Source organism: Bactrocera neohumeralis, chromosome 2 (assembly GCF_024586455.1).
Source record: "Bactrocera neohumeralis isolate Rockhampton chromosome 2, APGP_CSIRO_Bneo_wtdbg2-racon-allhic-juicebox.fasta_v2, whole genome shotgun sequence".
Classification (NCBI taxonomy): domain Eukaryota; kingdom Metazoa; phylum Arthropoda; class Insecta; order Diptera; family Tephritidae; genus Bactrocera; species Bactrocera neohumeralis.
Window position 1 is genome coordinate 36,732,183 of NC_065919.1, and position 9,786 is coordinate 36,741,968.

A 9,786-nucleotide genomic window follows, 5' to 3' on the forward strand; every position below is an offset into this window, starting at 1 on the left:
AAACAAACTCGTGCCTGAAGAGGCGTTTCAGCTGCTCTCAAAGCTCTTTGTTGCTCTGGTTGTTGTTGTCTTCTCAGCTCTGCGTGAGCCGAAGTTTCTTGATTTCGTGCCAATTTTTCGACACGGGCACGAGATGAATTTTTGGATAGACCAGATTTCCGCTTCCGAGGCATTTTCAAAGAAAAGCAGAGTAAGAATTAACATCAGCGAGTAAGATCTAAAATAATAAAGCGACAGCTAACCACAAAAATTACGGATTACCTCAAAAATTTGAATAGTTTTATACTGCATGTAACGACAGAAGAAAATAACAATAAATATAGAAAAATTAGAAACAGTTGAAACTATATTGAATTGAATTAGATATTGTCGTCACCGCCGGTAATACAGTGGGACGGTATTACAGTATTCAGGGTTGCAACTTCATTACTGTAATGCTAGATGGCGTTGAAGTAGCTAAATTTGACGATTTTTTGACAAACAATTTTTTTATCTTTCGTAAAATTTTTTTTTAATATAAAGTACCTTTGTTACTTATAATACCTTCAAGAGTATACATAAGTATGTATGTACAAAGTTTCATGATGATCGGTTAAGTAGTTTTTGCGTGAAAGCGTAACAAACAAACTTACATTCGCACTTATAATATTAATAATAATGATATTTATAGTTTCGCGATAAATATATGTATATACAGTTGACCTATTATTATGATTTTCTCCATTAACTCAATATATTAAATTAAGTCTCTTCGGTTGAGCTTAAATCACATTTATCTTATTTTAAACTGCAAAAAAAAAAAAAACAACACAACTTAATAAAATACCAAATTCGAATACAATTCATTCGCGATTTCGTCGAATAAGGAATATTGATTTCTTTCGCAATATTTTCGTACTCTTTTTACATGACTTTACGCCGATTACGTCCGATTCCCACGACAGCCGGTTCTACGCACCGGAATTGACTCGGATTTCATCCGACCAAGGGCTGTTTTTTCGGCGATCTAACCCCGTTTGGATCGGTGAGTGTTAATTTGTGTTTGTCGTCATTGGAGCAATGCCTTGCAGCAGGGTTGGTCCGTATCCTCCTGACTCGTGCTGGCATTGAGTCCAACCCGGGCCCGGAGGAATTTTTCTGCTGCGTTTGCGCAAAAAGGCTTCATCCAAACTCCACCTCGGTCAGGTGTAATACATGCAATGGATGGAGCAATCTTACCTGCTCAGCCCTTAAGACTCACAGGGAGTGCCTCTACGGCTGTGCAATCTGCACATAGTTCGCGCGCTGCGCCACTCACCCCGAGTGGCCAACAGAGGACCTCCACGGTCCCTAGGAGCTCAAACAGGCAACATATCTCCCACTCTGACTCAAAATTGTCGATGCAGAAATCTGCATTGTCAGCAATTATATCTGCAGCTCTTTAGTTTACTGAGCTAGTGCAAAATATTGGCAGTTTAAATATGATTGCATACGTATAAACGTATAAAAATATAAGCCAACAAGGTAACAGTCGTGTGGAATATGAATGCAAACTCCTAGGCATAATTTTCATTCAATGTTCATCTTTGGTTATGTCCTACTGATAATATTTTTTTTGGTAGGACCCTGTTTTTAAATTATAATTAGTTTTAATTTTCGAATGCACTTGTTTGCATGGTAATGTTATAAAGCTTTACTTTAGCTGTTAATTTAGTAAAAGCTTCCAAATAAAAAATGTAATGAAGTTTCTTAAATAATTTGAATTTAGAATATTTGTATTGTCGTACAAATGAAATTTATGTATGTATTTTCTATGCGGGGTTTATATTACAATTTTAAACATATACATATATACATTAATAACATAAATATTTACCAATAAAAATTATTTTCAAATGATATAACTGGTGTTTAGCTGCTGAAAACTTTAACACGGCTTTTCTAAACTTTATTCCTGGTTCAGATTCTTGATTACATAATTTACTACCAAAGCAAAAATCGAAAAACTGATTCCAATCACCAAATTTGAATATAGTCCTGGCCAATTAATAATAGATTTTCGTTTGTTATCGCATTCGTCTGATTTTACATGTTGTGCTCCGTTAGAGCCATTTTCATTATTTGTGGCTGGTATTACATTGTTAACTGGTTTTCTATTAAGTTCTCCATTTAAAAGAGCGAGCTTTTGTTTTTCATCTTCTAGTAATTTGTTTATTTCTTCGCATACTTCAGGAAACAATTCTCGAAAAATTGGGTCCTTTAAATTGTACTCTAAAGATTTTCTGGCATAGCTCTGTTTCTCATAAGTCGTTGTCTCAATTGAACCTAAAGTTGGTGTTGATTCCAGCTATATAAGAAGAAACATTAGATTAGTATTTACTTATTTTCTGCGTACAATAGGCTTGTACATGATAAAATATTTTTTATAACATAACATTCAGCAACAATGCAGTATAATTATTTTTTGAGTAATTCGTTAAAATACATAATGCAAACTTACCATAAAACTGAGTAACCCCGTCAATATAGTACCGACACACCACGTTGGATTCCATGTATCGGGATGGAAATCTTTAAATGGAAAAAATTAAGTATATAACAAGTAAGCAATACAGAGTACGTACCTGATATGCTAAGGCAGAGGCGGGTGTTAGTCTTAAATCGTCCGTTAGGCGTCAACATATAAATTGATGGTGGTTTAAATGGAAATTCTCTTGGAAAAAGTAATGTGCCATGATAGTATCCACCGTAGTAAGGGGTGTTAGCTGGACCTTTTACAACATAATGCCATTCTAGGATATTGTTTGGTAACGGTTCGGCAGTTATATAAGGTAAAGGATCGCGCTTTAAACGCATGTAATCCTGCCTCATCCGTGATATTGCAGTTGGCTGCTTCCGTGGTTTAGTAGAGGTCATAATAACTTAGAGAATCACTTCCCTACAAGACAAAGAGAATTCAAAAAAGCGTTCACAAATCCTAATTAGGTTAAAATATAAATTATTAATCAACTAAAATCATTATATGCGTTTGAACAATAGAAGTCGAACATTTTCAGCTTTGCGTTTTAATATTATATTAAGGCACATATAAAAATCAAATTTAGCAGCATTTTAACTTAGGAGGTACTTTATTGTATGTTTACTCTTTTTAATACATAGTAGTCGTTAGGATAGGCATATGTATTCAGGGTCAATGCAACGTACCGGCTAAACTCACATTCCGTAATCCCCACAACGAAACTTACATTGTGTAATTTAATAAATATATATGAATATGCTACATTAAATATCTGCATTGCTACAATTGATCTTTTGATATTTTGTTATTTGTCTCATTCTTTGCGGTACCAAACACTCATTTCTGCTCTGATTTACAGAAGCGTACTTTTCAACAGTATTTATTTTCTTTTTTACCTATCAAAATAGTTATCAGATATTATATTCTTCCGTCTCCTCCCTGAGAAATGTTTGATGGTACTCCCTCGCAAGATAGCAAAAACGATGATGTGTCTCCTACGAACGAAACGTGCAAACGTGTTCCTGTTGGTGTCTACTTAACTATATTTGGAAACTAATTTAAATTAATTTATTTCTTATAGGAACACAACTTTTATGTCCTTTAAACTTAATTTTTTCCACATTCAAAATCTAACAAATATATCACTTGTTTTTGTTTCCATCTAGAGGTTACAATAAACAATAATCGATAACAAAATTATATGTTATGTCAATATATCAGATGTTTATGTTTCTAATTGCATATTCACACCTGAAATTAAAAAGAACTAATCTTAAATGGCAGGATCAGGTATGTCGTTTCCACAATTCAAATGAATGTTTTTGGTTTTGTAATGATCATCTAGATCGGCTTGGAGTAGTAAGGTTTAAGTTGGTTGTTAACAGCCCATGCCCATGCGCTGATATTTTCTCTGTCTCTCATTTTATTTTATAGTAGCACCAACTGCTTTATTTATTTTTATACTCTTGCAACCACTTGCTACAGAATATTATAGTTTTGTTCACCTAACGGTTGTACGTCTCACCTAAAACTTATTGAGATCTAGAGAGACGAGAAAAGTTGAAATCCGGTTGACTGTCTGTCTGTCCGTCCGTCCGTGCAAGCTGTAACTTGAGTAAAAATTGAAATATCTTGGTGAAACTTGATATGGAGGTTTCTTAGTACAAAAAAAGTTCGAGTTTGGAGATGGGTGTAATCGGACTACTGCCACGCCCACAAATCGCCATTAACCGAAAACCTATAAAATGCAATAACTAAGCACCTAATTAAGATATAAAACCCATATTTGGCACAAGGGAGCACCTGTGGGAAAAAATTTTGGAAAAGTGGGCATGGGTCCGCCCTAATGTGTATATCTTATAAACCACTTAAGCTACAAAAATCAAATTCACTCAGCGCGAATACCACAAAAACTCCTACCTATAGTGTAAAAATGGACAAATCGGATGATAATTCCGTTCACTTCCCATATAACGGTACTGTCCTACTACTAAAAGCGCGATAAATCAATAACTAAATGCGCCAGAGACGTAAAAATTTTCCATCGGGGTGGTATGAGAAAGCTTTATGGGAGCCGATATAAAAATTGGATGATGAGCGTGGCACCACCCACTTTTTGGTGGAATCCTATATCTCGGGACCTGACTGATCGATTTCGACAAAATTTGGTAGGCGGCATTTTTTTTCATATTCTTATGTCACGTTGTGAAAATGAGCGAAACCGGACAATAACCACGCCAGAATTGTAAATTCCATTTGATTCGTTCAGTTCCCAATACGCAAATCAAGAAGCAATTAATATAATAGGATTAAGCTTTGCACGAATAATGCCCTAGTGTATGCCACCTTATGACCAAAAATTGTTCACTTCCAATAAAAAACTGTTCACGCTCCTAGGTACCATAGTTGATTTTTGTTAGAAAATATCGGTCAATGTGTGAGATATATAATTGAAATTCAGGGATAGTACTTGTCTGACAATGGTATGTATGTATGTCAGAAATGGGTAGAATCGGACCAATACTTCCCTTAGCCCCCATATATCTAATATAAAGATAATCGAACTTCCGGGTGACTTTGTACCACTAATATCGGCCAATATATGAGTTATCTCAATAAATATGAGCTAGCATGTTTTACTCATAACAATGTATCTTTATGCCAAAAATAAATAAATTTGAGCGAAAACTTGACTTACCCCCACATAACTAATATCAGGATTTTCGAACATCCGACTGACTTTACTCTACAATGTACAATGTACTGTACATGAACTGAACTGAGAATCAGACAGAGTAACGGATCAGTACTTAAGTATAAACAAAAATTGATTACTCGTTGCAGTTCTCTGATACTTATGTACCTTTAAATTCATTATGGCAATTCACAATCTGGTGCAATTATCTTGCATATTTGCAATTGCAAATTCGCTGCACATTTTGTTACTTATGTTTACTGGCTTTATTAATTTTCAAAAGAAAAGATGATTTCGTTCATGGAAATTGGTGAAATTTTTATCTCTCCTATTTGTTAAAAACTTATAACTAAAACCTCTTTAAGTGTGAATATACTTAAAAAATATCTATAATTAATGTAAAAGTATACAAGTATACATATTCTTACTACATCTTTATATTATAACCCGATAACCTAGCATTAACATTTCAATATATGGGAGTATCAAGGTGTCGGTAAATGGCTCTGTTGTTTAAACTAGTAAGCAGTTCCAAGAGGGATTGTACAAAGACTATCAATGATTCGTGCTTATCGACGCTCTTACTCAAAACACTCGTTTTCCCTCGTTAAGCTTATCAGATAAAACCTTATTTCGACTGCAATAGTATGTACTCGTATTCAATCATTTCAATTTTACTTTTCTTCGTTTACAATTGCATTGCTTATTTGAATAGAGGCGTAAAACTGATGTCAATAGCTACCATACTTTTATTTACAGGCCGGGGTGCTAAGCTTATCATAGCATTCCTTATCAGGTTAATAATTTATTCACAAAGCATTCGAAACTTCGAGCTGATAAGGGCTCAATTACCGTCTAGCTATTGAGTAGTGAAGGTCTAAAGTTCTATATTAAAATAAATTGGTTTTAAATTTATATTTTCCAAAAGAAAACATGAATCAAGTCGGCAGAATCGGCGTATTGGGGGGCGGAAAAATGGCTCTTGCAATGGTGAAAGGTTTTCTCTCAGCTGGTAAACATTAAAAAAAAAATTCTTCAAGAAAATATGATTTCAACTTAATATTTATTTCGTGGAGGTCTTACAAAGCCCGAGCGTATAATTGCCAGCGTACATCCAGATGATAAACAAAGTTTCATGCAATTTGAGGTAGTAATACTTACGTATTAAAATGTTTGGTTACAATATTCTTCTGCATGTAATATAAATATGGCATAATCAATCAAACGTTAATTTATTATAAACATCTATTTTATACTATACTAGCAAATAGGCATTGAGACGGTGGTAAAAAACGAACCGGTTGTAGAGAAATCGGATATAGTACTCATATCAGTTAAACCACAGGTGGTGCCTGTTATATTACCCGAAATAAGACCATTGAGCAACAACAAGTTGTTTATCTCAATAGCTATGGGCATCACTTTACAGATGTTAGAAGAGGTGAGTTTTACTGAGGACTGAGTGTTATTTATATCACAAATTCACTGGAATTTACAGCAATTATCTTCAAGTGCGCGAATCATACGTGCGATGCCTAATACGCCGGCATTGGTGAAAGCGGGATGTTCGGTATATGCACGTGGGGCAAAAGCAAGCCAAAAGGATGGCGAGTTAACAGTTTCACTTTTGGAAGCGATTGGCACATGTGAAGAAGTTCCGGAAATTTGGTTTGATCCCATTACAGCTCTGAGCGGAAGTGGACCAGCTTACGTATTCGTTATGATTGAGGCACTAGCGGATGGTGGCGTTCGGATGGGTTTGCCGCGTGATTTGGCATATCGACTTGCCGCGCAAACCGTTTTGGGCTCAGGAAAATTGGTACTCGATACAAAGGAACATCCGGGTGTGTTGAAGGATAATGTAACTAGCCCAGCGGGTTCAACTGCGGCGGCGCTTAAAATTTTAGAAACTAAAGGTATTCGAATCTTATTTTAATTCATCGTAACACTAACTCGTCTTTCGGCGACTTTCATAATAGGTTTTCGTGGAACAGTTGCCAATGCAGTAGAAGCTGCAACCTTAAGGTGTCGGGAAATATCAGGCAATTAATTATACTCTATTAATTTTAGTAAAAACAATATTTTTTAAATATTTTTAGGTAATGTACAGTAAAAAAATTTTGTATTTTAAATAAAGCTACTAACAACATAATGACTATCCAATATGGATAAAATTATTTTTTAAACTCTCGCAACATGTTGGTGCAAATACATATGTTTATGTAAGTAAATACATATGATTAATTGAGATAGATAGAGTTGAAATCCGGTTGACTGTCTATCCGCCCGTCCTTAGCTTGAGTAAAACTGTGTTTTAGAATTTTTTATAAAGTTAATAAGTGTGACTTACATATAGTACATGTATCTCTTATGTATACCACTACAGCTGAATTTGCTGAGAACAAATCTTTTGTCGGACACTAAGAAAATGGGTAAAATCGGATGTGTCGGTCAATCTGGGAGTATTTTTTAATGGAAATTTCAAGATGAAGTTTTATGATCACACAATGTGATTGTGTCAAAAATAGGTAAAATAGGGCGGTATTTCAACTAGTTCTCTTATAGTTTACATAAAGATTTTCAAATATCCGCTTGACACTATACCTTATATATTAATCAAACTAGATGTATCTTAATGAAATATATTTCCGGAGATAATATGCCGCCATACCAAAACTGGTTAAAATTGGCTCAATATATCCACTAGTCTCCATATACCTTATTTATGAATTTCAAACCTCAAGATAGCTTTATACCGTATATATCGGTCAATATTTAATATATGTATCTTCGCAAAATAAACGTGTGAACGTAGGACAATGGATATATGTACTATGGTTTTACACCGAAAATGTGTGAAATCGAACTACGAATTACCCCAAATTTTCCATCATCTGATAGATATTTTCTCATATATCTATATATATAAAAAAGAAAGTATGTCTGTATGTTCCGGGTAGACTCCGAAACGGCTGGACCAATTTCAATGAAACTTTCAACTTTTCTTTCTTTAGATTGACTTGACGAGTAATCCTGTAAAGTTTGGTGACGATCAGAGCACTTTTTTTTTAACTGTCAAATACAGTTTTTATTTACTATGATGATATTCTATTGTTTTATAACCCAAATTTGCGTTGTGGATATATATGTCAATATGAAACATATTTAAGTACAATGGAGTATATTGAAGTATGTATATTAAAGTAAATAATTAAGGATTTTTAGGAATTCAAGGTGAGTTGTAGCGCCGCGAATGTATCCGTTTACTGATCCGTTTTCAATTGATTGTTACAACGGAAAATTGTATTTTTCTTCACCAATCATGTTTCTTCACAGAATCATTGTAATAAATAAAAAATAGCACCCAAAAAAGCAAGTATTGGTAAAAAAAAAACCTCCAAATCCGAATCCGAATGTTAACAAATGAAACAGCTGATGAATGTGAGTTACGCCTTGAGAAAAATCGTCGACACGGTAATGGACGAAGAACAAGCTGTCAATATCCAAGTGAATTTTTAAACTCATTGGAGCCATCTGGAATGCCGCCACACACACTGAAATTGAAAATTTTATCACCCATAATGCTCACTCGCACTGGCCTTCAGATGAGTTTTAACAAACTGATGAGTCTGCTATGTGAAATGGGCATCGCTCAATATGAGTTTAATTGCCTTTGATTTCATACTAATTACTAAAGTTAAATAAAATTAAATTAATAAGATTAAACTTCATATTTATAGAACAGCGTATATATAATAATATATCTAATATGTATCACAATATATTTACTAATTATGAATTTTTTCTATTAGATTTAAAGATAAATGAGAAAGAGTTAAAGGAAATGGAGTCTGATAATTTTTAATTTAAAATTCATTGTGCGAAGTCATCAACTCAAAATAAATACCATATTTACCACACTCTATTATCTATAGTTACAATAAATAAATTTATATAAAAACAAACAACAGAAATTAAAGACAGAAATAATTGTATCAAAAAACTTCTATTAAATAAATAATTTGTGTTAATATTAAAAAAATATTTAAAAAATTATAACTTTACGCTAAATTTTGAGATCTTTGACTATCTAATATATATATTTGACCAATGGCGGTAGCAGGACCCATTAATCAAGCTTACCGCTGAGTTGAAATTTATTCACAGTATGAAGTTCAATTGAATAATCATTAAAAAGTAATTATATAGAAGTATTATCACCCTGGAAATGTCATACCAATAATTTTAAATCATAAATCAATGTCCATTTTTTCTAATATTTAAAAAAGAGTTGCTGGCGTAGTTTCAAACATCATTGGCTTGAGAACATCTGGAAATACAAAATATTTTATGTTTACTGTCGAACGAGATCATGTTGACTTGATGATGTCGAGAGATTACTCTGAATTGCTCATTTTAAAATTTCATGAACATACGGTTATTATAATTATTCTTTATTTGTAATCAACATTAATAATTTAAAAATAACTATTGTTTCATAAGTATTTATTAATGTACTTAATTCACAGATAATTCACATTTACCATGCCCAACTTGAGCCCGATATCCTTTGTATCAATGATAAGAATGATAT

General features: G+C 33.5%; 2 protein-coding genes across 3 annotated transcripts; one reads left to right on the forward strand and one right to left on the reverse strand.

Annotated features, from left to right (window-relative positions):
* Window positions 1-1,751: 1,751 nt before the first annotated feature.
* Window positions 1,752-3,665, reverse strand: LOC126762433 (ubiquitin-conjugating enzyme E2 J2-like). 2 transcript variants are annotated; one of them, XM_050479159.1, is made up of 4 exons: window positions 3,394-3,665; window positions 2,604-2,917; window positions 2,480-2,550; window positions 1,752-2,326 (listed from the first exon to the last, which is right to left on the reverse strand). In XM_050479159.1, the coding sequence occupies exons 2-4, from the start codon at window positions 2,893-2,895 to the stop codon at window positions 1,928-1,930; spliced, it is 762 nt and encodes a 253-aa protein (XP_050335116.1). In that variant the 5' UTR covers window positions 2,896-2,917; window positions 3,394-3,665; the 3' UTR covers window positions 1,752-1,927. The 2 variants fall into 2 exon arrangements, with proteins under 2 accessions (XP_050335116.1, XP_050335126.1); XM_050479169.1 differs by lacking the exon at window positions 3,394-3,665 and adding an exon at window positions 3,184-3,385.
* Window positions 3,666-5,911: 2,246 nt separating this feature from the next.
* On the forward strand, window positions 5,912-7,355 carry LOC126751707 (pyrroline-5-carboxylate reductase 1, mitochondrial). Its single transcript, XM_050462183.1, has 5 exons — window positions 5,912-6,204; window positions 6,269-6,339; window positions 6,457-6,633; window positions 6,691-7,108; window positions 7,172-7,355. Exons 1-5 carry the CDS (start codon window positions 6,126-6,128, stop codon window positions 7,240-7,242), a joined length of 816 nt encoding a protein of 271 aa, XP_050318140.1. The 5' UTR covers window positions 5,912-6,125; the 3' UTR covers window positions 7,243-7,355.
* Window positions 7,356-9,786: the final 2,431 nt, after the last annotated feature.

Bases quoted from the DNA above. Each gene is read 5' to 3' on its own strand.
- LOC126762433 (XM_050479159.1), bottom strand. From the start codon at position 2,895: ATGACCTCTACTAAACCACGGAAGCAGCCAACTGCAATATCACGGATG. The intron at 2,551-2,603 runs GTACGTACTCTG...TTCCATTTAAAG, and splicing joins CCTCTGCCTTAGCATATCAG to ATTTCCATCCCGATACATGG. The intron at 2,327-2,479 runs GTAAGTTTGCAT...CTTCTTATATAG, and splicing joins CGGGGTTACTCAGTTTTATG to CTGGAATCAACACCAACTTT.
- LOC126751707 (XM_050462183.1), top strand. From the start codon at position 6,126: ATGAATCAAGTCGGCAGAATCGGCGTATTGGGGGGCGGAAAAATGGCT. The intron at 6,205-6,268 runs GTAAACATTAAA...TATTTCGTGGAG, and splicing joins GAAAGGTTTTCTCTCAGCTG to GTCTTACAAAGCCCGAGCGT. The intron at 7,109-7,171 runs GTATTCGAATCT...CTTTCATAATAG, and splicing joins TAAAATTTTAGAAACTAAAG to GTTTTCGTGGAACAGTTGCC.